At 39.6% G+C, this 27,685-nt stretch overlaps 1 protein-coding gene and 1 long non-coding RNA gene across 11 annotated transcripts in view; one reads left to right on the top strand and one right to left on the bottom strand.

Annotated features, from left to right (window-relative positions):
* Window positions 1–12,077, bottom strand: part of LOC121488192 — a 62,514-nt gene extending 50,437 nt beyond the window's left edge. The window contains exons 1-2 of the long non-coding RNA XR_005986992.1: window positions 11,785–12,077; window positions 10,665–10,930 (exon numbers count right to left, since the gene is read on the bottom strand). This is a non-coding gene — a long non-coding RNA (uncharacterized LOC121488192). The remainder of the gene's footprint in view (window positions 1–10,664; window positions 10,931–11,784) is intronic.
* Window positions 12,078–12,252: 175 nt separating this feature from the next.
* FBXW11 (F-box and WD repeat domain containing 11) overlaps window positions 12,253–27,685 on the top strand; it is a 134,545-nt gene continuing 119,112 nt past the window's right edge. For 5 of the 10 annotated variants that reach the window (XM_041750562.1, XM_041750557.1, XM_041750556.1 and 2 more), the window contains exon 1: window positions 12,253–12,447. In XM_041750562.1, coding sequence (XP_041606496.1) covers window positions 12,403–12,447 — 45 coding nt within the window. In that variant the 5' untranslated portion in view covers window positions 12,253–12,402. Of the gene's footprint in view, window positions 12,448–21,939; window positions 22,102–27,685 lie in introns of all 10 variants that reach the window. The other 5 variants (XM_041750561.1, XM_041750564.1, XM_041750558.1 and 2 more) reach the window with 3 other exon arrangements.

Below are 27,685 nucleotides of genomic sequence, written 5' to 3'. Positions count from 1 at the left end.
GTGGGGAATGGACTGATGAACTAGCAGAACTGGTTTTTGGACAAACTTCACAGGCCTTCTAAACTTCATCTAGGACTTTGCATTAAAATGGCACCTATTGTTTTCAGGTTTGAGACCACAGCTGAAACTCCAGACTAAAAGAGTCTCATTTCCACATCCAGTTACACAGATAAGACTCTTTATGCATATACTTTGCTCCAAACTTGGTAATTCTGAGCCACTCTTGGTTACAAAGCTCCACCAGCATAGAGAAACAAAGGGAGAAGCAGGCACACAACACTTCCATTCAGGTGGGAGGGAAAAGAATAAGGCCATCAACAAGAGACTGTACCTGCACACACAAGCACAACTCGCTGGGAATAATGCTGGGAACCTTTGTCATATAAATTCCATGTTCTGGCAGCTAGAATCTAGTTTATCAGAAAACCCTACATAACTCCATCCCTCTCTACCTGTTCTCTGCCGGCCAGTTTCCACAGAATTTGGGATGGATATATATATATATATATTTATTTATTTTATTATTATTTTTTTGGATTCAATTTGCCAACATATAACACCCACTGCTCATCCCGTCAAGTGCCCCCCTCAGTGGCCGTCACCCAGTTACCCCAACCCCCTGCCCACCTCCCCTTCCACCACCCCTTGTTCGTTTCTCAGAGTTAGGAGTCTCTCATATTGTCACCCTCACTGATATTTCCCACTCATTTTCTCTCCTTTCCCCTTTATTCCCTTTCACTATTTTTTGTATTCCCCAAATGAGTGAGACCATATAATGTTTGTCCTTCTCCAATTGACTTACTTCACTCAGCATAATACCCTCCAGTTCTATCCACATTGAAGCAAATGGTGGGTATTTGTCGTTTCTAGTGGCTGAGTAATATTCCATTGTATATATAGAACACATCTTCTCTATCCATTCATCTTTCTTTTTTTTTCAAATGTATTTTATTTATTCCTGAGAGAGAGAGAGAGAGAGAGAGAAGCAGGCTCTATGCAGTGAGCCTGACATAGGACTCGATCCCGGGTCTCCAGGATCAGGCCCTGGGCGCTAAACCGCTGCCCTCCATTCATCTTTCAATGGACACTGAGGCTCCTTCCACAGTTGGGCTATTGTGGACATTGCTGCTATAAACATTGGGGTGCAGGTGTCCTGGCGTTTCACTGCATCTGTATCTTTGGGGTAAATCCCAGCAGTGCAATTGCTGGGTCATAGCGTAGCTCTATTTTTAACTCTTTAAGGTACCTCCACGGTTTCCCAGAGCGGCTGTACCAGTTTACATTCCCACCAACAGGGCAAGAGGGTTCCCCTTTCTCCATATCCTCTCCAACATTTGTTGTTTCCTGTCTTGTTAATTTTCACCATTCTCACTGGTGTGAGGTGGTATCTCATTGTGGTTTTGATTTGTATTTCCCTGATGGCAAGTGATGCAGAGCATTTTCTCATGTGCTTATTGGCCATGTCTATGTCTTCTTTGGTAAAATTTCTGTTCATGTCTTTTGCCCATTTCATGATTGGATTGTTTATTTCTTTGCTGTTGAATTTAATAAGTTCTTATATATCTTGGATACTAGCCCTTTATCTGATAGATCATTTGCAAATATCTTCTCCCATTCTGTAGGTTCTTTTAGTTTTGTTGACTGTTTCTTTTGCTGTGCAGAAGCTTTTTATCTTAAGTCCCAATAATTCATTTTTGCTTTTGTTTCCCTTGCCTTCATAGATGTATCTTGCAAGAAGTTGCTGTGGCCAAGTTCAAAAAGGGTCTTGCCTGTGTTCTCCTCTAGGATTTTGATGGATTCTTGTCTCACATTTAGATCTTTCATCCATTTTGAGTTTATCTTTGTGTATGGTGTAAGAGAATGGTCTACTTTCATTCTTCTGCACATGACTGTCCAATTTTCCCAGCACCATTTATTGAAGAGACTGTCCTTTTCCCAGTGGATAGTCTTTCCTGCTTTATCGAATATTAGTTGACCATAGAGTTGAGGAGCCATTTCTGGATTCTCTATTTTGTTCCATTGATCTATGTGTCTGTTTTTGTGCCAGTACCACACTGTCTTGATGATCACAGCTTTGTAGTACAACCTGAAATCTGGCATTGTGATGTCCCCAGCTCTGGTTTTCTTTTTTAATATTCCCCTGGCTATATGGGGTCTTTTCTGATTCCACACAAATATTATTTGTTCTAACTCTCTGAAGAAAGTCCATGGTATTTTGATAGGGATTGCATTGAATGTGTAAATTGCCCTGGGTAGCGTTGACATTTTCACAATATTAATTCTTCCAATCCAGGAGCATGGAATATTTTTCCATCTCTTTGTATCTTCCTCAATTTCTTTCAGAAGTGTTCTGTAGTTTTTAGGGTATAGATCCTTTACTTCTTGGTTAGGTTGATTCCTAGGTATCTTATGCTTTTGGGTGCAATTGTAAATGGGATTGACTCCTTAATTTCTCTTTCTTCAGTCTTATTGTTAGTGTAGAGAAATGACACTGATTTCTGGCCATTGATTTTGTATACTGTCACACTGCCGATTTGCTGTATAAATTCTAGCAATCTTGGAGTGGAGTCTTTTGGATTTTCTTTGTACAGTATTATGCCATCTGCAAAGAGGGTGAGTTTGACTTTTTCTTTGGCAATTTGAATGCCTTTTATTTCTTTTTGCTGCCTGACTGCTGAGGCTAGGACTTCTAGTACTATGTTGAATAGCAGTGGTGAGAGTGGACATCCCTGTCATGTTCCTGATCTTAGGGGAAAGGCTCCCAGTGTTTCCCCATTGAGAATATTTGCTGTGGGCTTTTTGTAGATGGCTTTTAAGATGCTGAAGAATGTTCCCTCTATCCTTAAACTCTGAAGAGTTTTGATCAGGAATGGATGTATGATCTATCACGTTGATTGCTTTACGAGTGTTGAACCAGCCTTGCATCCCGGGGATAAATCCCACTTGGTCATGGTGAATAATCTTCTTAATATACTGTTGGATCCTACTGGCTAGTATCTTTAGGATTTTTGCATCTGTGTTCATCAGGGATATTGGTCTATAATTCTCTTTTTTGGTGGGTCTTTGTCTGGTTTTGGAATTAAGGTGATGCTGGCCTCATGGAACAAGTTTGGAAGTATTCCGAATTTGGGATATTCTTTAGGATAAATTAAAAAATTTTTTAAAAGATTTTATTTATTTATTCATGACAGAGAGAGAGAGTGTCAGAGACACAAGCAGAGGGAGAAGTAGGCTCTCCACAAGGAGCCCAAAGCGAGACTTGATCCCGGACCCTGGGATCACATCCTAAAGCCAAAGACAGACCCTCAACTGCTGAGCCACCCAGGCGTCCCTAGGATAAATTTCTTAATGCTTGGAACCCTCCAAGCTGCTTAGGACCTTAAGAAGGGACTGAGATAGGCTCCAACAAAAAAGTTCACACTAGAGTTGCTGAATTAGGCACGGCCCTGCCTCTCATTTTGTACCCTTGAAGCATCCATCTCATTCTCTTGAGGACACAAGAACTGCCAGAGAGGGACATGCAAACATGATGGAATGGAGGTTGTGAGAAACGTGAGGAGCCAGAACAGGATGGGGGAAAGCAGAGTGAGAAATAAAGTTGGAAAGGTGTATTGGAGTTAGCCTTTAGCGCTTCAGTGGGTAGCCCACCATGGAGCTACTCAGGGGTGAGGAGTGGGACAAACAGACTGGCTGCCTGATGGTTATTTTAACCAGTATGTCCTTGGTTATTATTGAAGGGAAACATTTTCTAAATCCAATTCTTTAAAAAAAAATAAATAAATCCAATTCTTTCACATCTATATCAAAGACTTCTTGGCAAATGTCTAGTTCTGTTCAAAATCCTAGACTTGAGGGACACCTGGGTGGCTCAGTGGTTGAGTGTCTGCCTTTGGCTCAGGGTGTGTTCCTGCGAGTCCCAGGATTGAGTCCCACAACGGGCTCCCTGCATGGAGCCTGCTTTTCCCTCTGCCTATGTCTCTGCCTCTGTCTGTCTCTTATGAATTAATAAATGAATGAATGAATGAATGAATGAATAAATCAATCAACCAATCTTAGAAAAAACCCAAATCCTAGACTTGAGAGTCTGGCACTCAGGATACCAAGGCCCTTTCTGCAGTCACCACAGTGATCTAGAGCATTGATCTTTGAATTTTTTTCCTCTGTATCCTCAAAAGAATTTTGAAACATTATGTAATTACTCATTTCTTAAAATATCTAAATTTTTTCAGCATAAATTTAAATAGAGAATGATTTTCAGTGTACTATAAATATTGACATTTATTTTTAAAAGATTTATTAGAGAGAGAGAGAGAGAGAGAGCGCGCTCATATGGGCAGGGGCTGGTGTGGGAAGAAAGAATCTTCCTGAAGAGTGTGGAGCCCAATGTGGGGCTTGATCCCAGGACCTGAGATCATGACCTGAGCCATAATCAAGAGATGGCAACTTGACTGACTGAGCCAACCAGGGACTCCAATAAATACTGACATTTAAAAATAAAGCTGTTATTACTTTTCTTTTCTTTTCTTTTTTTTTTGTTATTACTTTTCTTTTCTTTTCTTTTTTTTTTGTTATTACTTTTCTTAATGAAATTTAAATATATAGTAATTTCATACCATCATCCTTTTAAGTAAATATGAACAAGTTGTTTTCTGATAGGAAATTTTGTATCTTTTTCCTCCTTGAATTCATATCTCCATTCCATTCCACCCCCAAATTTTATGCTTGAAAGTCTTATTGCTCTCCTTATCCTACTTCTCTTCTGCATTTTGTGCTACAATTTTTATTTTTTGTGATCGTAGGCTTGGAATGTTGGCAAAAGAGCCTTCTGCATTTAAATTATCATTGTAATTGTTACCAAATGCAATTGATCAAACAAGAAGTACATGAACATCTTGACAAATAATGATTAAATACAAACCGAATTTTACTATAACTACATGTTTAAACCAACCAATAACTAAAAAATAGTTTTCATATCCATGCATTAGTATTACTTATTACTAGAATGAGATGATTTGGCATCAAATTTGTTTTTAGATCACATTCTTTTTTTTTTAATATTTTATTTATTTATTCATGACAGACAGAGAGAGAGGCAGAGACACAGGCAAAGGGAGAAGCTGGGTCCCTCTGGAAAGCCTGACATGGGACTTGATCCTGAAACCCCAGGATCATGACCTGAACCAAAGGCAGAGGCTCAATTGCTGAGCCACCCAGGCGTCCCTTTAGATCACATTCTTATAGATGTTAGTACTTAAACGTCTTGTTTGTAGAAGAATGAAAGTTGTCTTCTAGTAATGTTATACAACTTCTCTGGATTCCCTTAAAGTTATTAGGTCAAAAGTTACATAGTGATCAGCTAGCAAAATTATTTTAAATTATCATTAAAACTTAATTCAATCATCATTCAATTTTGTTGAGAGCAAAGTACTGGAAATCATCTGACTAGTAAGAGCATTTTTTTATATAGTCATTGGAGAAATTCACTTTCTCAATTTCAGGAAAGCATACCTAAAAGTCTTTATCAAGAATTATGAAATAATTATTAATTATACCCATGTAGCAGAGACGGTCCTATGTACTTAACCACACTCTACTTCATTTCCTTTTTTTCTAGGCATATAGGGAGAGTACATTGTTTGCCCTCCCTTGCAACTTCTTAGAGCTGTGTCATTAGGTACTGACCACTGAACAGTGAGCAGGAATGACATGCTTCTGAGATAAGGCAGTTAATAGCTGGTGACCTCCCTTCAGTCCCCTCTGCCCCAGCAACATGGGAGACCATGAATTCCAGATGGTGTAACTACAAAGTAGAAGGCTAACTAATCCCTTTGGACTTTACATGAACAAAATATGTATAAGACTTTATGTTCCCACGGTGTGGAACTCGGTAATGTGTCAGTTTGGCTAGACTGAGCCATGTTTCCCTGATTTTGTTCCTCTGTGTTTCTGATTAGTGGGCCACAAGATAGATTCCTGCATTGGTTTCAAAGAGTAGAAGTGAAAAATGAAGTCATTTTGTAGCCCATATACATTGTCATTGATCTGCTCCCTTACCTCCTTGGTGTGAAGAGTGGCTGGGTCTGCAATCACTCCAAGTTCCCTTACAGCCTTTTAGTTCTCTGATTCCTGGGCCATAGGCCATGGTTGTGAGTTCAGTTCTTTGACAAAGAGCTCTGGCCTCTGCAGATCAACTACACCACCAAGGTCAGAGGCAATAAGAACTGACAGTTTTCAGCCCATCCTCACGGACTCTACTTTGACTTAAACTTGCTCTCCCATATCTTATTTCCTGACTGCCTACCCTGTGGACTTTAGATCCAGTTTCAACTGTGAAGACAACAGGCTTATAGAGATTGCTTCATTAGATTTAACACTCATATAAGCTCAAATCCTTGTTAAAAAAAAAATCCCTTAATACACTCAGTAGTTCTGCTTCTCTGACTGAATTTGGACTGGTACACAGGGTTACTTACACAGGGTTAATTTGCTACTGTGGTATAGTGTATTCTATTTTGACTAATATAATGTTTCTTTACTCTTTCACTTGGAGGTATCTTCTTTCACTGGTTAAGTTTATAAAGGGTTGGGAAAACACAAATATTAATTTCTATACACGTTTGCTAGTAAGTTAACTGATGAAATGTTTCTATTTATTCACTTTATTTTCCTAAAAACTGTGAGACTAAAGATATAACTCATCTAACACCAATTATTGACAAAGCCAGTCTACACTATCAAACCAGTCATCTAAAAAGACTGTCAGAAAAAGTCAGAAAAAGTCTGGGTTTGTTTTTCAGTTCAAATAAATGTGCTAATATGTATTTTATAGCTACCTTGTTGTTTATTCTATAGATGGATAATACATGGAACCTAGTCATATTGATAAACAGGGTGCTATCTTTAATATTTCTTTTTAAAAATTTGAGAGAGAGCGAGCGAGCACGCACGCACGCACAAGAAAGAGAATGTGAGCGCATGAGTGGGAGGGGTGGAAGGAGAAGATGAAGGAGAGAGAATCCCAAGCAGACTCTAAGCTGAACACACAGCATGATGTGGGGTTTGATCTCACAACCATACGATCACAATCTGAGCTGAAACCAAGAGTTGGATGCTTAACCAATTGCACCACCCAGACACCCCTTTAGTATTTCTTACCATCATTCTCTTTTCTAGAATTTTGTAAGATTCTCCCTTAAGAGAACTGCGTTCTTTGATGTCTCTTGGAAATGAGTTAAGTCAAAATTTCAGTGCAGGGCACCTGGCTGGCTCAGTTACTAGAGCATGTGACTCTTAATCTTGAGATTATTAGTTCAAGCCCTAATTGGATGTAGAGATTACTTAAAAAAAAAAAAAAAAGCAAATAAAAAATATCAAAAAAAAAAAAAAAAAAAAAAAGAAAAAAGAAAAAAGAGGGTGCCTGGCTGGCTCAGTTGGTGGAGTATGCAACTTTTGATCTTGGGATATTGGGAAAACTGGACAGCAACATGTAAGATGATGAAACTCGACCACTTTCTTATATCACACACACAAACTCAAAATGTATTAAAGACCGAAATATGAGACCTTAAGCCATAAAACTCCTAGAATAAAAAATATATATAGGCAGTAACTTCTTTGACATCAGCCTTGGCAACATTTTTCTAGATACGCCTCCTCCAGCAAAGGAAACAAAAGCAAAAATACAATGTTAGAATTACACCAAACCAGAAAGCTTTCCCTTATCAAAAGGAAACCATCAACAAAATGAAAAGAACCTACTGAATGGGAGAAGACACTTGTGAATGATATGTCAAATAAGGGGTTAATACGCAAACTTCAGAAATTAGCAATTCAAGACCAAAAGATTTTGATTAAAAAATGGGCAGGGGAAAAAAAAAAATGGGCAGGGGACCTGAATATCTTTTTTTCCACAGAAGATATACAGATGGTGAACAGACTAATGAAAAGATGCTCAACATCAATAATCGTCAGGGAAATGCAAGTCAAAACCACAATGACATATCATCTGATACCTGTTAGAATGACTAATATCAAAAAGAGAGGAAATGACAAGTGTTGGTGAGGATGTGGAGGAAAAGGAACCCTTTTACACTTTTGATGGGAATGTAAATTTTGTAGGCACTGCGGAAAACAGTATTAAGGGTCATCAAAAAATTAAAAATAGAAATACCATAGGATCCAGCACTCCACTATTGGGTATTTTCCCAAAGAAAATGGAAATATTAATCTGAAAGATATATGCATTCCTATGTTTATTGTAGCATTTACAAAAGCCAAAATATGAAAGAAGCTTACAAGTCTATTGATAGAGGAATGGTAAAGGAGATGTGATATACATGTAAATTGGAATATTACTTAGCCATAACAAAGAAAGATCTTGCCATTTGGGACAATATGGATGGACCTAGAAGGTATTATGCTAAGTGAAATAAGTCAGAGAAAGATAAATATCTACAATTTCATTTATATGAGGAATCTAAAAAACAAAAGAAACAAAAAGCTGAAAGAACTATTAACTAGTAACAGGGTATTAAGTACCAAGGGGTAAAGATAACTCTCAAGAATATAGAAACAGCCGTTACAGGGAGCAACCACCTCCTACTACCTTTAGCGCTGAGGCAGAGTATCCAAGGATGAAAGAAACTTGGAAGAGCCTTCCTACCTAACTGCTGTGAGATTCAGACCGCACTGGGGAGAGGGTAGTTATGGCCCATTGGATGGTTGAAGTTTGCTGAAGGGCTACAGGTGTGGCTGGCAAGCAGGAAACTGCCCACTGAAGTGTCACTGAATTCACTAGGATGCCACCCTCTGAATGTCCTAGCCACCTGTGTGTATGTTGGGGAGGGTGTTATGGTTCTGCAAACCATTTGCTTCTGTATACCACAAAAGCAAGAAGTTAAGTGAAGTATACTAGAACTAGTATACTTCTATACTTCTAGTATCTAGAAGAAGATAAGATCCTTCATTTGCCTGTGTTCCTCTAGGGCTCTTTATTGACAAAGTTAAATGCTGTGCCAGCTGGCAGAGAAGAAACATTCACAGGGTCCTAGTTGGACTCCAGTATTTCGAAGTATGTAAAAGAATGTATTTGGAACTGAGAGGCTATAAATTGATAACAGGCACACATACGGTCTGAGGCACAAAAGTTAATGTATTTGATTATGAAGTGCTCTCCCAGACTCCCCTAGGTATGTTACACTATATATACACAGTATGTGTACCATACTGTCTTTGTAAAATCTAAGCAATTCTGAATTCTGAATATGTTTCAGACCTCAGGGTTTCGGTTAAGGGACTGTGGACCTGAACAACCACTTTGTTGTTAGCGGGTCTTGTAAACCTCAGAGCACAGCTATCTGAAAAACTGCGGGGGGAAGTATGAGTCAAGGGCTTCTGCCTTTACTGACGACCAAATTCATCATTAGCTGGCTTGAAGCCTGAAGCAGTTAAAATACGCGAGAACCTGAGTTCTTGTTTGACATAAGTGACAAGCCTTGGCTCAGCTTGCCTCTCATATAGCTTGGGTAAGGCTTCTTCTATCAATACATGACTTTTTAATACTACTGAGCCCCTGGAATCTGACCCAATAGGATTTTTTCCTCTTATGGTGGAGTATGGTTTTAATATAAGGACAGAAATCTTGAGCTATCTCCATTACAGTTCTAATGCCACGGGTTGCAAACTCAAATTTCCTCATGGGTTAGGCACACAAATTAAATGAGTGGAGCATGCAGATAAAAGACAACAGGGAGCAATGGCGACAGTAGAAATCTATAGAGCATATGCTTCATATAAAGAAGGCAGTTGCTATGTAACCCCTGCATATTGTTGCCATGCATATCCAAAAATCTGGATAGTCTAATTTTTCAAGAGAAGACGGAAATTCAGACTTTAAAATGCAAAAATGTCAAATTTTAAATCATAAAAATGCTGTAAGATAAATATAAATATACATATTGGGAAATTCAGCTTATAACTCCTACCCTAACCTTATGTGCTACGTCCTATGGCACATGCTGGTACTTTAGATATCCTGGTTGGCTGTTACATTAGTAATCCCTAGTAAACCATGACCCTCTGTATTCACAACTCTGTATAGTTCCTTTCTACATTGACTCTGGGCTTGGCTGTATGACTTGCTTTGGCCAATGGGACATTACCAAGTGTGGTGTGCCAAAGGCATGATAATCATTTGCTCACTGGGATTTGTCTTCTTGGAAGCTAGTCACCATACAGAAGCTTGAATGATAAGACACCAGGTGAAGAAGAGAGGCCTCAGAGGATGAGAAGCCATTGTGATGAGCTTCCAGCTGACTACAGTCTCATGAGTAACCTTAACTTATACTATGTGGGCTCAGCTGTGTCCAGTCAACCCACACAATTGTAAAAATAAGCCACTGTTATTTTAAGCTACTAAGTCTTGGGTGTGGCTTATTATGATACACTAAGTAACTGAAACAGGTCATTTATTCTAACTCCTGTTTCACTAATGAATGTCCCAAGGCCCAGACAGGGGAAGGGGCCTGGTGAAATTCAAACAGCAAATTAGTGGCAATAACTTTCCAATTCTGTGCTCTTTCTTCCTACTGCTTCTAATTCTTTTGGTGGAAAGCGCCAGATAAGGACTATGAAACTTCAAATCCTACCGGTGTGGTACTTACACTACGTCCTCCAGGAGTACAAATTGCTGTAATCCTTAGAAATGGAAAAATTTCTAGGTCAGTGAGTCCCCTCACTTCACAGGTGCAGAAAATTCCAAACACTAGAGAAAGAGAAAAGCAGGCCCTGATATTTGGAAGCTGGCCTGGTACAATTATCCAGGCTGTAATGTTCCTAGGCGATAGATGGTCCTCTTAGGTAGGCCTTGGGTTCTCCTCTTGGAACATAATTTCACAGAACATAAACACCAGATGGGGCCACTCTCTGACTGCGGATAGATCAAAACAGAAACAAGATAATTTCTTAATTATATTTGAATGCAGATAAAAAAAATGAACAGTGTCCAAACCACCAAAAATGACCCAACATCCCCCATCCTGGTTAATGAGGAGGTTCCTGCTTCTTTAGCAATTACAGCTTCAGCCTCAATCTACTGTTCCCTCGGTCCAGGCATGAGATGCCCAATCACAGAATTATCCCTACTTCCTGACAGCATCTAATCCAGAGTAAAGCTTCACTTCCTTAAACCCTCTTCCAAATCACCTAACGACTCTCACTGAGCCGCCTAGGATTTCTCATGGCGGGTATTCTCCCTCCCTGCAGCCAGTAATAAACTCAACTTGCTCAATCAGTCTGTACCCGACGGTCTTTGGTTAGCGGGTAGACCTGACAAAGTTCACACCGAGCTGAAGGCCGACTTCACTAAGAGTCTCCAGGTCTTCAGCTGCGGTCCTCCTTAGCGCCTCCCCTTTTGGTTAATGTCTATTTTCCCACCACCAGAATTAAGCACCGTGATAAGAGAGTCCTTCCTTGTAATGTTCGGAGCTGACTTCAGACCTGGCAGAGTCTGAAAGTTTAAAAAATAATTATTTTCTGAAGAATGAGTAAGAGGGGCTCAGTATACACAGGTTCCCTTTCATCTCTCAGTCACTCCCACTTCGTGGTGCCTACAGACAACACCGCAGTTCATCGCCATAAACCCACTTTCCCCAACGAAATTTCCGAACCTCTCACTTCTGGGTTGCCCATACTCTCAGAGCCTCTCCTTTGCCCGACGTTCCCTCGCTTGCTGGTCCCTCCTACACCCGAGCCCCAAGCCCTCCTAGTGCACCTAGAACCCACCTGTCTCCAACATCTGTCCCTACCACAGCACGCTCGCGGACCAGCCGCGTCGCTCGCTACCTAGGCGTAGACTGGGCACTGCGGCATCGACTGCGCATGTGCGGAAACCGGTCTCACAGGCAGGATCTCCGAAGAGCGAAGAGTTACCTCGGAGTTTCCGTCCCGGTCTGAGTCGCCGGAGGCTGCCAGGAAGTCAGGAGAAGCTAGCCGGAAGGAGAACCCGCGCGCAGGTCTTTCTGGGACATGTAGTCGCGGCGTTCCCGAGGCCCTCTTTTGAGGGAGCCCTTAATTCTTTAGGTTTGCACGCCCCATGTTCACAGTCCAGTGCTACTTTCGGCTCAGAATTCAGCTTCGGGGTGCCAAGAGAGATTAGCCCGGTATTGACTTCCCGTTCCCACAGCGCTCTGCGGGGCCCCCGGCGCCTGCTGGGAGCTGTAGTCCTCGGTCTGCGTACTGCGTTCGCCGAGGGGGAGGGCGGAGCTGCCGGCGGCCCGGGCGGGCTGGCAGCTAGAGTGGGTAAGATAGCCGCCTCCGCCTCTGCCGCCTCCGCCGTCGCCTCCTCCGCCCGGGCCGTTCGCTGCTGCGCGGGGAGAGCGAGGCGGGGCCGCCGGGGCCGCCATGGAGCCCGACTCGGTGATTGAGGACAAGACCATCGAGCTCATGGTGAGTGAGGCCCGCTGGACCGTTCTTCCGTCCGGCCGGCCGCGGGCGGGCCTGCCCGCCTCAGCGTCCGGCGCGAGGCCGCCCTGGGCCTTCCCGGCTGCTTCGGCCCGGCCCTGGGTCCTCGCTTTCCCTGGCCTCGGGGCTGGCGCGTTTCCTCCGGATCCCTCGAGATCTCAGGCCGGACCTGGCCCGGCCCCCTCCATACTCCTCGGTTCTCCTTCCTCCCTCTGTCCTATATCCGGGCCCATCTCTCGAAGGACCTCGCTAGCTTATGCTGTGGCCTTAGCTCACGCTCGCTGTAGCATCTCATTCTCCTTCTCTTAGAAGGAGATTTCCCCGCTCTGTTTCTCCGGCGCAGGCCCGCACCTTTCTTGCAAGCCCCACTGAGGCCGAATGAAATGGTGGTGGGCGGTGGGGGGGGGGGGGTACGGAGGAGGTCGGTCAGGGCCTCGGTCTCCGCGTCCTTACAGTCGGGGCCTCAGCACCCTCTCCCCAGCGTAGGGCTGTGTGGATGCCGGGATAGGCCCTCCAGGGGTGGAGGTGGGGAGGTCTGGGGTTTGAGGCTCTGACGGACAGGGCCCTCTTTCCCGGCCCCTGTGGTGTCCGGCCTCTCGGACAAAGGGTTTCCTACTCCGCGGTGAGGGATGTTTGCATAGCGAGGCCCCAGGTACTCTGGATTCCATCTCCCAGGAAAGAAAAACCGCAACTCGGTGTTTCCCAGCGTTGCTTTGGGAAAATGGGGGGGGGGGGGGGGGAGGGAGTTTGTCCTCCTCACTGCCGCCAGTTCTTTCTTATTAAAAAAATAAAGAGAGAGAGAATCCTAGGCCCCTAGGGGAAGCGATCACTCTTCTATTACAGACCACTGGTAGCCATACCAGACTCCCCGGCCCTACGGACACCCCAGCCGCTTTCCATTTTACGACTTGGAGCCAGAAGGGGTTTTTAGAAACAACTACGAGAGAGTGGCTAGTAGAAGCGAAGAACTTGGTGCTCGGTAGATGATTTGGTGGAAGAAAAGAAACATGGCAGCTATTACCTGCCAATTTGAACATTGGGGAAATCAGCCCGGGCTCTGGAGAGTTGGGAGGAGGAAGTCTTTACCTCAGCCAACGGACATGCCCAGGGTTTCTTCCTGTGGAAACCTTGACAGTTTCTTTGTATCTCTCCTACCACAGTAACAACCCCCTACCCCTGGGTTGAGAGGAAAGGTGAAAGAATCTACTTAACCCAGCAAAATGTTTTCCTAGCCAGATTTTCTCCAGTGTGAAAATGTTTATTGAGTCAGTGATTCCACTGGGTAGGGTCGGTGACATCAGAGCCACTTCCCTCATTTAATGCTATAAATAATAAATGGTGACACAAAGTCTGTTGGATAGCTAGCTGCATGGTTTCTGTGGATGATGGTATCTGGGGAGTTGAGATGCGTGTTTTAAAAATGGAAGTACAGTAGCATAAATACACAGCTTAGTATTTGCTGTCCTTTGCATAATTCACAGAACTAGCCAGTATTCTTTAAAACTAGGGGGGAAAAAAAAAAAGCTTTGGTTGGTTCTGCTTTGTGTGCGCACACGTGTGCTTGCCTTTTAAAGGATGTTGTCACGTGTGAATTTCGATTTTCATTAAGTAGTTTTTCCCTTTTAGTGTAATTTATCAAACTATTGTAGTGAAGGCTTTGATATTCTGGAAATCTTATAGGGGTTATTTTGGTAAAATATCTTATTGGAATTCCATATATAATATGTATTCTAATGGATGTACAGTACATGTCCTCACAACTGGAGGAGTACTTCATATTGAAAAACTGTAACTTGGTGCCTTTGAAATTGGCTGTTCTGTGCTCCTTCCATTTTTATTTAAAAAATAAAATGTCTTTATTTTCAAAAGAAATAGAAGAAATACAGTGTAATTAATTTAGTATTTTTGAATGGTAAAACAAAAAACCTCTGGCCTAAATTTATTGGTTTCTCATGCTCATGGCTTTAAAAAAGTTTTTGATTATACATGATTTTACTTGTTTATGATCCGAAAAGGTATTTCAGCCTTTCAAGGACATTATAAACTGGGATTCTCAGAAAATTTAACAAAGATCAATTTTGAAATGACTTTTCATATTCAGATTTTGATATTCTTTAAAAGGGATACCAGTTAAGACTCTTCAGCAACCCTTTTCATAACCATATATGTATTTATCTTAGTATAGTAGATAGGACAGGTATTTAACAACTGATTTAGTAAATCCAGGATTGTATGTAGGAATGATAATGCCTTAAAATCTAATTGCATGTAGCTCCCTGTATTCACTGTAATTTAATTACAGTTTCCAGAACTAGGTTAAAAATACTTTTTATATTGGTTTCAAAATAACATGATTGAAAGAAAGGAATGGGTTAAACTGATGGTATGTTGAAAGCCTAAAGCATGAAATATTTTTCAATTTTTATGAGTCAGCTTCAGTACTTAAATATTTGTGATTGTGGTGCCTGTACCAGTCTGGTACTTAATGGTTAACAGGATAATAACTTTCATTTGATACTCTAGAGAGTGCTCTAATAATAAGACAGGAAACAGACTTTTTGGGCATCTCCAGTTTCTTAATCTTCATCCTTCCACTTCCTTTGATTTGATTCTTTTTCTTTCTTTTCTTTTTTTTTTTTACTTGTACTTTTTTTTAGTTTACTAAGAAATAAAGCTGGTGCTAGCCTAATAATTCAATCTCCAAAATATACCCCTCCACCTGTCTTGTGATTCCTACCTCTGCCTCAGGCTTGGTCCACAAAGATTGCTTTTCCAATTGACCTACCTAATAGGGTTCATGGAGTCTTCAATATAGACTATAAACTCTTCTTCTTTTTTTTTTTTTTTTTTTAAAGATTTTATTTATTTATTCATGAAGACAGACAGAGACAGAGACATAGGCAGAGAGAGAGATGCAGGCTCCACGCAGGGAGCCTGATGTGGGGCTCGATCCCGGGACTCCAGGATCATGCCATGGGCAGAAGGCAGGCGCCTAACCGCTAAGCCACCCAGGCATCCCTAGACTATAAACTCTTGACTGAGACAACTGAATTTATAATTGCTGATAGTAAATAATTTAACCACCAAATGACTTTTCTTGGCCTTATATTGGACCAGTATTGTACCTAGTTTGTGGGACTATTTTTGAAATTTCTGACTTTGGTAAAATGAGCGTATTATTAACAAGGTAGAAAAGTAGTAATCCGGGATCCCTGGATGGTGCAGTGGTTTAGCGCCTGCCTTTGGTCCAGGGTGCGATCCTGGAGACCTGGGATCGAATCCCACGTCGGGCTCCTGGTGCATGGAGCCTGCTTCTCCCTCTGCCTATGTCTCTCTCTCTCTCTCTCTCTGTGTGACTATCATAAATAAATTTAAAAAAAAAAGTTAAAAAAAAAGAAAAGAAAAGTAGTAATCCATTTGGAAGTATCCAAAGTTTATGAGGCTATGTCTAGTGTGATGGACCTCACTGGAAAGAATTAAAACTGCATTATGTGTCCTATGATGTTTACTAATGCTTGAGTTAGGAATAAGAGTTGATATTCGGGCCCTCATTACTAGAAAGCACTCACAGAACTGCTAGTTGGAAGAGAAAGATGGTAAGTTTTCCCTCTTAGAAGATAGCAGAAATTGATATTTGGAGTTAGGAAACGGAACCCTGCTTCCTCTATGAGTGTGAAGGCATGCCATGCCCACTTCCTTCCCCAAACACAAATTAATGGGCAGTTTATAATCAATTGTTAGCTGTTGGATGGTTCCCCTCTTTGCTAAGTGACCTTAAGTGACTCATTTTCCTTTTGTGTTATCTCTAAGTGGCTGTATTACTTGTTGAATTTAGTAATACAGGTAAAATATGTTGGACCTTCTTAAGAATGTAAGGTATCAATGCCTTTTCAGAGCTGTTAAAGTACAGGCAGGCTACATGGCCAAGGAGATGAAAGAAACTAAATGAAGTTGTGGAGGATGTTTCAATTTTTTCTTTTTGGATTTTTTCCTCTTCCTGTCATTGGTTTTCTAAGTGGAATAAGTGGATTTAGTGACTCTTTCAAGAAATTGGATCTTAGTTTGTCATTATCACTTATCCTTATGTGCTCCTAACCATATGTTTTACCAAATGCAGATTAAATAGACAAAAGTTTAAAAAAAAATAGACAAAAGTTTAAATAGAGTCTGAATGAAATAAACCACGTATGTGTTTATAGGCAGGCATTATCTGCCTCAGGAGGCTGTGGTTCAGGTATACCAATTTTTGCTCCTGGTTTGGAGTAGTTTAGATGTTCCTTTAGAATTGACGAGGACAAACATGATCCTGTGCAAATGTCTTGGTACCCCTGGCTCTTGACCGCTCTAATCTGAAAACAGCACAGGAAAATCACTAGGTCATTACATAGATTCACAGAGCAGCACAGCCAGCCACTTGGCTTTTGAAAAACGTGGGTTGTTTGGACCTTCCTGGTCCATTTATACACTGTTTCTTTTTTTCTTTCTTTCTTTCTTTCTTTCTTTCTTTCTTTCTTTCTTTCTTTCTTTCTTTCTTTCTTTCTCTTTCTTTTTACAGTATAGTACTGTCATGTATTTTCTCTTCTTTATAATTGTCTTAATATTTTCTTTAGCTTTATGTAAGAATACAATATATGATACATATGATATATAAAATGTGTGTTAATTACCTGTTTATGTTTTTGATAAGGCTTCTAATCAAGAGTAGGCTATTAGCAGTTAAGTAAGTATTTGGGGAGTCAGAAGTTATATGCAGATTTTCTGTTACGTGTTTCAGTGCCCTTAATCTCCCATGTTGCTCAAGGGTCAACTGTATATCCCTCCAAGTAGTGTTGTTTGATCCTATGAATTTTGTACTCTGTGGTTCCTGGGTTCCACCGGTGGTATTTATACTTTAAAGGAAAGAAAGCATTTCAAGTCATAGTAATTTCAGTTCCAGATTCTCTTCCAGCTTTTCTTCCCACATTCTTTACTTATTCTCTATTTCAGCGAAATGGCAGACCAAGGCTCTTCAGATTTTGCTCACATTATTATTATTTATTTATTTTTGTCAGCTCTGATATTAACCACGTCCATGTATTGAAGGCTACTGATATTTACTGGAGGGACCTAATAGTTGGCTCTCTGACCCAATTTGGGTCAAACCAATTTGTTTGGGTCAAATCTCAGCAATTCTCTCTTCCACCTGTACTGAGAAAGTCCTGTCTACTCAAAACAATTTAGATGCCATCTCTTTTGATGTCAGTTTACATTATGGTGGCACATACTGTTTTGTTTTTAGAGCACTGCCTACATGATGTTCACCGTTAAATGAAATGAATGAATTCTGGTACCTTGTATTTATCTTGTGGCACTTAGCATATTCTAGGTTCGTATTATGGTTTCCTGTTTGTGTCCCCTATTAAGTGATAAGCCCACAGTGCCCTGTTATAGTATGCGTTCAGTAGGTATTGATGAATTTTCCTGTTGATTGTTGATGTGCATTATTGCTGTCTGTATGATAATTCTCACCTGTAGTAATGATTCTTATCATAATCTATTCCTAACTCTTATGGGACTTAATTATCCCCCTTCTGTGTATCATGAAATCTTGTGATCATGGTCTAAATTTCCCTTCCAGAGGCTACATTGTCTTTTGAATCCTTCATAATGCTTAGCACCTGGGTGTGCAGTAGATACATTGATTTAAATTAATGTGAGGGTTTTTTTTTTTCATGATGTGAAATGTTTTTAATGTTTTCCTTTTGATAACTTTAAGATAAAGGCGAAGATGACTACAGTATCTTCTTAAATAAGGCAGAAGAGGAGGGTGGTGTGTGATAAACAGACATCCGTAGACATTTAAAAACCATTATTTACAGACTTTACACGATTTACATACATCTCAGAGAGTGGTTGATACAAGGTATTGAGGAGACTAAATTCCTTTTCTATTTGTGGATGTGAACTTGCTGGAGTCGGTAAATTCTGAGGATTCTATGACCTTAGAAAAGCATGCTTTAGCAGCAAGGGTATAGGCCATATAGAGAAGCACCTAAGTTTGTATATTAGCTCTGTCACCTACTGGCTGTGTGACCTTAAGAAAGTTAACCTTTCTGTGCTATGATTTTATTATCAGTAAAAATAAGAAAATGTAGGTTTTGCTCCAAGTTGTTGGGGGCGGGGGGGGGGATAATGGGGAGAGTCGTATTTGAAAGGGACCTTGCAGATGCTTGTCTCAGCAACTGCTTGCCGTACTAACTTCCCCACAACTACAGGGACTGGGTTCTGTGAAGCACAGTCAAGGCAGATGATGTTTTAATCTCTCCCCCCCCCGCTTAGTTGTGCATGTATTTATTTGTGAGGCTCTACAGAGGCCTGACATTGAGATGCTTTTAGCAGTCTGTTTAATGAGCTATCTTTAGGGGAAATGATGAAATGATACAGAATCAGTATTGGAAACTTGGGAAGTGGAAGTAGTATTAAAATTACTAAGAATTGCCAATTAGGCATAATTAGACCTGTACTCTACCTACAGAGAGAACCCACTCAACTCTGTTTTAGGTATGCTGGTAGTACAGGACTGGTGATTAGTTCGTATTAACATTGAGCATTGTGATTTATGATTGATTGATTTAATTTTGATGAGGAAATTAAGATTTTTCGAGTTCTTGTTTCAATGAAACTGATGATTTTGACCTTTAACAGAATAAGCAGTGAGTATTATACAAATTTCCTCCTGAGCTGTATTGTTCATTGAATTAGTTGACAAAGGGGGAAAAAACCTGTCGGTCAAGAATGTGCTTGTTAGCCTCAGTTAAGTTTCTGTTGATCACAATTGCCTAACAGGAAGTTTGTCTTTGTAGGCAAATGAGAGACAAACCAGGAAGACCTGACAATCCAGTAGGGTATCTCTAATCTGGATCTTATTTTTGTTTTCACAAAATTCAAAGATTGCAGAATTCTGTGATGTCAACAGGAAGCATTTTTAGGATACTCCCGCTCGTGGTTAGTTCATAGACTGGAGAGCTGTGAAGTAGAAGCAGTGGGATATTAGTATGTAAGATGAAAAAAAAAAAAAGTCTGTGAGTAGAGAGATGGGTAAATACAATAATATAATGAATATAGGAAACCATTCTAATAGCTTGCCTCAGATCCACAGAAGAAAAATTAAGTGAGAGCTCTACTACTGAGAAAAAGGAATTTGAGTCATTTTATTTTTTATTTTTTTAAGAGTTAAATTGAGAACACTTAACCAGTTTTGGGCACTAATAATAAATATATTTTGGTTCTCCTAAATGATTACTTGGGAGACTCAAAGAGAAAGGAGCAGAGGAGAGGAAGAACTCAGTCCTTACACTCCTGGCCTGGCTTCTATTAATCTTGCAGCCCTAGCATAAGGCCTGGTGCCAATTAGGCATTTAGTAAATATTTGAAGGGAAAAGAAGAAAATTAACACAGGAATACAGGAAAAGACTTGGTGATTCAAGAAGTTCAGAAAGGAGTCCGTTAGTCAGATTGTGGTTGTGTTTTGCTATAATTGTTCAACATTTTGGTTATAGCAGTAAGTTATACTTTGAAAAGCAGAATATATTCTTTTAGCAATTAGCTACTAGCCATAGCTCTCTAGCTGCTTTTATCAAAATTGGGTTTCCAGTTTATTCTTGGGCTCCAGGGTAGTATCACTTAGTGGGAGAAGCTTGAGCACTTATCTTTGCTGGAGCTTTCACTTATGTGAGCTCTTTTAAGTTGTGAATATTAGGATACTTCCATATGGTTGTTATGGTGAGGCTAATTATAGACTGGTATTTCAGTCATTCTTGTTGCTTTGCCTACAATATGATAAACCAGAACTTCTTTAGTCATTGCCTGTGGATTATTTATTTATTTATTTATTTTGAAAAGACTCTATTTATTTATTCATGAGAGAGAAGGGGGGTGGTGGCAGAGACACAGGCAGAGGGAGAAGCAGGCTCCATGCAGGGAGCCCTTTGTGGGACTCATCCCAGGACCAGGATCACGCCCTGAGCCAAGGCAGAAGTTCAACCGCTGAGCCACCCAGTCGTCCCAGCCTGTGGACTATTTATTGACAAATCTTGGAGTTTAAAAATTCCTCAGTTTCACCTGGATTTGAAATTCTTTGCCACACAATCTTTTCTGCTAAACACAAAGACTTACTTGGACAACATTGTGTATTTTACCATTAATATTGTGAGCCTCAGAATTGCATGCCTCTGTTAAAGAAATGCTTTTTTAAGTGCCAAGATAAGGAGAGTTAGCCCTTTCAGGATGACTTTAACTGGTTCAGTTGTATTTTAGTACAGCTAGGCTGAAATATTTATTCTTTGGTATTTTTGTACTTCTCCATTCTGACATTAATTAACTCAGGACCTTTGAGAGTAAAGCTCGGTCTCTTCTGCCTCAGGAATATCATGGCCTTTCTGATCCTTAGACTTGGCAGGCTGCAGTGTTTGGTGGAAAGGGCATGGTCTCTACCATTTAGTAGATGTGGGACTTTGGGCAAATTATTTCTTGTTTTTTTGAGAATTAAATATGAATAACTAATATAAAGGGCCTGGCCCATTAATAGCCCTTAAATAAAGGTAGGTATTATAATTACTGCAGGAACATTTTGGCAATAGGGTAGCAATTGAGGAAATAGGAAATTCATGTGCAGGTAACTTAACAGTCTTTTGACTGATTTTTAAAGTTTTTATCTGTGTTACCCTGTTGAATACTTTCTCTCTCCCTTATATTTTGTTTATATATTTGCAACCTAATGGAAAAGTTGGTATGGTAGTAAAAGAACGTTGATATAATGTGTGGAATGGATTTATGTATTTAAAGGTGTCATGTAGTAAATTTTTATTAGTGTTTTTTATAATTTTCCTTAGTTTACCCAATGACTGGCCATTGTGGGGGATTGAATCAGAGGTTCATGCTTAAAATTATGCCATGTGTTTTTAAAATGTCCTATCTTTCAGGTGAGGGTTGAAGATTTGGGTAATGTGTAGATTTGATGTCTTATATGTAGCCAACTAAAAGATTTCTTGTTAGGTGCCTAAATATCTTTATTGGGAGATATCTGTGAGCCCTCCCATATCATTAATTTTGGCTGACAAATTTTTTGTAATGGTGGAAGAGTGGTTTTAGAAAATGGATAAGGAAGTTCATTGTAGCTGAATGGTCTGGGACAATTTATGTGGATAATAGAGTAAATTTTTAGCTGCACTCATTTGGAATTGCATATTTATCACGAGTAAAATTTAATATTAGGGTTGTTTCCTTCTTTGCCATGTAGAATTTCTTATCCTTCTGTAAGCTTAGAGGTGAGGAATGCTGCTGTGGAACTTTTATACCAAATAGCTGACTCAGGGGTTGTAACTTTTCTTCTGTGCCTCAGATCCACCACTCCATTGGCCCTTCCTTCCATTTCTTGGTGGCTGTCCTTTGCCGCTGGTGCCATGGTGGGTGCATGGATTGCTTTCTGTCTTCCAACAGTTACCGAAGTGCATGTTTGGGATTTTATTGAAGAAAGCTGGATACAGTAAACGGAAAGCATCTTGGAAGCTGCTTGACTGCTGTCTTTTCTCAGACTAGTCTGAAAGGGAATACTCCCATTCATTCTGGATTGGTGGATCTGAAGTACAAAATATTGTCCAGGTAAGCAATTACCCTGTATTATTTTGTTATGTGGAACTCAACTCACTGAAAGAAATTTAAAACACAAAATTTCTCTACTTTGTTCCATTGACAGAGAAAGGAAGAAATGTTAGATAGCTAGATAGAGTGTTCATGTTTGGGATGGATTGGTGCAGGTGTCTGTGGCAGAATTGCTAGAAGACACTTTGTTTTAGTGTAAGAAGTGCAGTTACTTTTATTGTAGGCCCAAATGTCAAACAGACAAGGAATACAGTAAAAAAGGGAAATTTGGGGAGTAGCTTGTAAAATATGGAAAACAGGTGATAATTTCCAGGTATTATCTCATGATTTATAGCTCATACCTGGTCACAATAGTTCTTGTAGTTACTGTGTAAAGTAGTGGTGTTTTATTCTTGAGATTCTTAGAGGGTCTTCTCAGGAAGATTTACTGACTGTAGGATCTGTTTATTGAGCATCTGTTAGGTGCCAGGCAGGCACTGTTAAAGGCTCTTTACATATATTTCTTACTCGATTGGCACATGCTTTACCTTATATTTTATAGTTAGTGAAATGAAGCTCATAAGCATTGAGTCCGTGCAAATTGCCCAGGGTCATACAGCTAGTAAATGGCAAAGCCAAGCTTTAGGCTTGGTCTTTGTTTCCAAAGTTCTGGCTCTTTCCATGTGACTGGATATGCTGAAGTTTGTACTTCAGCTTCTGGATTTTCAAATTGTGCATCTGCAAGAGCAAGGTGTGGTTTTCTGTAATGGGTTTCCACTTGGAAAACACATGATAGATCATTGTTTGGCATAGTATTTTAATTATATCTGGTGCTCTTTCTGCTTGAGGAAGAAATTAGAAGATCTTCAGTCAATTCATCAAGTGAATATAAAGGTAATTTAGGGAGTCTAAGAGAGGCAATGCATTTAAACGTCAAAACATGGTTTATACAGGGAAGTATCATTTGCTCTAGTGAACTCGAACCTGTATCTTCTCAGTTCCTCCTTAGTTTTTATTGGTTATTTAAACAGCTCAGTAGCTTATTATGTGGACTTTTTTGACCTGTGGTTTGTCAGCCTTACAAGTAAGACATTATTTGGCAACTCTCTTGAAAACATGACGTTTTTTGGTATTTAATATTTTTTCTATATTATTCATTTCCTTTTATCTTAAAAAATGTCTTTTTGCCATAGACTGATATCCTGGCTTTGTGATCCTTGTTGTAGTTTAATTCCGTTATTTTTGCTAATGTTTCTCCTAAGTGAGCATTTTCCACCCTTGTCATCTGAAGAGCTGTGAGGGTGGTGGTGGTGGTAGTGGTAGTAATAGAAATAATAGTTAACACTTAGTGGGCACTTACGCTGTATTGAGCACAATTATAAGTGCTTTATATATATAAACTTTTTATATTCATAGTAACCCAATGAGGTAGGTACCATTATTTCTTTACTGATTAGGAAACTGAATGATAGAGTAATTAAATAACATGTCCAAAAAAAAAAAAAATAACATGTCCAAGGTTGCATGTCTAGTAAGAGACAAAGATGAGGTATGCATCCAGGCCACCTAGCTTCAGAGAATGTGCTTCTGAAGTCCATGCTGTATTGTCTCTAGTATCTAGTGTCATCCAGTGATTAAAAAGAGGGGTGGAAATCCTGAGGGCTAAAACTGAAATCACTGTAAAGGAAAAGGAAACAATTGTCAAGTCTCTACTTATGATCTTTGTCAGAAAGCGGTCCAGATCTCAGTTCTGTGTTAGCCATCCAAGGCTATCGGGCTGTTTCAAGAGGATTCACTGTAGGGTTTGTTGGAGGCTATCTTTCAGAACAGTGCTGCCTAGTAGAACTTTCTACGGTAATGGAAATGTTCAGTGTCGCTGTTCAATATGGTAGTCACTTGTCACATGTGGCTATTTTGAAATGTGACTCTGTAACTGAGGACCTGAATTTTAAATTTTGTTTAATTTAAATTTAAATTTAAATTTAAATTTAAATAGCCACAGTTTTAGAATTTACCTTCATCCTAGGTCTGGTCATTGGTTTAAAACTCTTAGAAATCTGATCTGGTTAACATGCTCAAAAGCAGCTTCTTATCCCAGGTGTAGACCAATATTAACCAGCAGTGCGAGACTGATGTGTAAAGCCAGAATTCAAGTTTACTAGTTTATAATGACATGTGCATGTTGGTATGATTAATATAAACTTTTTTGATAGGTAGTTTTGCTTACTAGTTCCTAATACCAGTTTAAATTTTACAAATAAGAAATAGTCACAGGGACCTGAAGACTCAAGCTCAATGCCTGGAATATTGTTTTTATGTGTATAGGCTTGACCTCCCAGGTCAGATCATAGTCAGGTGGCTTACTTAGCCTGGACTCAACTGGAAAAGTGAGATACTTGCTGGACTGGGACTGAGACAACCTCATTCAGCTTACGTTAAGGATGGGTGGTTTTTCCCTATGGCAGACCTTTCCTTCACCTTCTCTCCTTGCTTTTACTTCCAAAAACATTTTCTAATTAAGGTACTCATTTTTAGACCAGTTAGTACATTCAGCTTGAATGCACTCTTGACTTTATAGGTCTGGGAAGCCCTTAGTTTTCCTTCGGAAAACTGAAGGAAATAAATGCCTTAATCGCTGCTGTGATCCATTTTGTATTCATTTTTGACTCCGAGAAAGACTGTTTTTTTTGCTTCCCTGTAGCCTCTTTTGACCAAAACAGATATATTAGCTTATTTAATTTGGTCATATAGTGTAGGGTGGAATAAGAACATACTCATAAAAAATAAACTAGGTGGTACATTATCTTTGCATTTTATCATGTTATTAAATTAGCTTGTTTTTAGCCTGCTATACACCATTACTTTGAGACTTGTTCTTGTTCCTTCTGTTCTGAAAGAAGAAAGAGTGACATAACTGAATTTATATTTAAGAAGTTAATTTTTCAGGTGTGTGCAAGGTGGATTGAAGAGACTAAAGGCAGGGAGACCAGTTAGTTCAAGTGAGCAATGAGGAAGGCAAACCAAAGCATTGACAGTGGGCATGATGAAGGTAGGGTGGACTTAAAAAAGATGTCGATGGTAGGATCTACAGAACTTGGGGATTGGTTATTGGAGTAGGTGATCGTTGGAATATAGTATGAATTTTAGATTTTTGCCTTGGGCACCGGAATGCATGTTTACTGTCTTCCAAGATAAGGAATACTAAAAGAAGAGCAGAGAGGGCATGGGAGGTGAGGAGGGCAAAAGGAATGAATTTAATTTATAATGAATTTGAGCTGTGTATCAGTGAATCCTCCAAGAGAAGTATCTAGTGGGAATATGATCATCAGAGCAGGATGAGAAAGATTTGGGAATTTTTATTTTGCTTCAGTGGTAGCTCACTTTATTCAGTAGAATTATAAGATTTCTTAGAATGTAGATTGAAGAATCTCTGTATTAGTATATGGGAATGCTAATATAAAGAAATGGGCTATAACTAAGTTCAGATGACCTTATGAAATCATATGTGATATTGATCAAGCAGAGTTACCACTCTCCTTTTCATCTGAACCTGGGTATTCTGTTACAGTATGTTCCCAGTCTGCAGGTCAGCCCATTATGTTTGGGTTGTATTTTTCTTTTTTCATTGTAATGGTTTGTTTAATTAATGGAGATACGATTTTTGGAATGTGTTTTTTAAAACTTTAGGTTGTCACTATGTGTCTTATGTGCATTTATACAAATTAAGTTCCATGTATTTGGTGACAAAAACAAAGGGGAAAATAACCAGTGAAGGTTCTGGATCAAGTGTGACATGAGAAATGAAAATTTGCTCTTCTCTCAGCCTGTCTGAATTCCTGAATGCTTCTCATCTAGCTGTGATGAGTGTGATTATGGTATTTTAAAGACACACATTTTAAACATCACAACAGGAGGCCTAAGGACAAGCCAGCTATTTTGTACACTAGTCAGTTGAAGAAACAGTGAACTGTTGAAGTGGAGTGAAAATGAGCTGTGTTGGAATTCTTGAGATGGTGTGTCTGTCAGTCTAGTGTGGCATGTATTTAAGGGATTTGTGGGTTTATTTTTATTTTTATTTAAGGGATTGTAAGGCAGATGTTTACTGTATGCTATCTTCACCTTATACACTGACTACAGGCCCTAATTCCCAGATGATCTGTAACTGCATGGTTTTGGTAATGAAAGCATGGAGATATGAAGAGTTCTTTATAGCTGTAGTAAATCAGTACTTAACAAAAAGGTTTTTAGGATATGTTATATATATGTATGCTACAAGATTCATAAAGTACAAAAAGGAGTAGACATTTAAAAAAGTCTCCCATTCTCTCTGGCTCTAGTTATTGAACATATTTTTACATAGCTTTCATATGTATGTGTGTGTGCTATACCAATTCTTCTACACCTTGAATTTTTTTAGTGTAAAATATGACATGATCATCTTTCATATCAGTTCCCAGAAAGCTCCCATATTTTTTGAAGAGATAATCTAAAAGATGTATGTTGATTTATTGTAGGTGCTATAGTTTGTCAAATATAATTTTGATACACATAGGCTATTTCTAGTCCTTTGCTGTTACATATAATGCTATAAAGAATAACTTAGTGTTTATGTCATTTCATGTATGGAGGAGTATATCTTCAGGACAGATTCCTAGGAGTAAGGTTCACTAGATAGATGCTTTTAAAAATCTGATAGACATTGCGGCATTGCCCTCCAGTTATACTGCAACAGTATGTACTCTCACAGGCTTTGCTTGAGGAGTATTCTTTTTTTCCTGATACTCTGAGGGTGTCATGTGGATTTCAAGCTAATTGCTTTTTAAAATTGTTCTTCTGGCCCCCCCCCCCATAACTTTATATCATGAAAAATTTTGTATGTACAGAAGAGTTGGGGAAAAACCGGTACAACAAACACATGTATAGTCTTTCTATTTAGACTCAACAGTTGTTAAAGTTTTGCCAGATTTATGTCATTTCTCTGCTCCCTGCTTCCATTCCTCCTTCCTTCCCCTTGCCACTTTCCTCCCTTCCTTCTTCCTCCACTCTTTCTCATCTCTTCCTGTTCTTCTCCTCAAATACATATCCTTTGTGGTTAAAAATTTTGATTGAAAGTTGCAGATGTGATCCTACTCCCTCCTAAACATTCCAGCACCTGTCTCCTAAGAATAAGGATAGTCTCTTTCTCTCCCTGAAACCACATACACAAATACACAGAACCATGTACATATAGATATATATCCATATATAACCACATATTATAGTCATTTATATTTCATGCATATATAAAACCACAATACTATTTTTCTAAGAAAATGAAAGTAGTTCCATAATGTAATAGATATTCAGATAGATTTTCCTAATTGTCCCAAGAATATCTTTTCTAGCATGCCACCCCCCCCTTTTGTTTTGAATGCGAGGATTCAAACAGAATACACCCTTTGTGGTTTTTTTTTTTTTAAGATTTTATTTATTTATTCATGAGAGACACAGAGAGAGAGAGAGGCAGAGACACAGGCAGAGGGAGAGGCAGGCTCCATGCAGGGAGCCCAACGTGGGACTCGATCCTGGGTTTTCAGAATCACACCGTGGGCTGAAGATGGCACTA

Source organism: Vulpes lagopus, chromosome 3 (genome assembly GCF_018345385.1).
Source record: "Vulpes lagopus strain Blue_001 chromosome 3, ASM1834538v1, whole genome shotgun sequence".
Classification (NCBI taxonomy): domain Eukaryota; kingdom Metazoa; phylum Chordata; class Mammalia; order Carnivora; family Canidae; genus Vulpes; species Vulpes lagopus.
The sequence above is the reverse complement of the archived record's forward strand: the minus strand, read 5'-3'. Positions and strand labels throughout refer to the sequence as shown.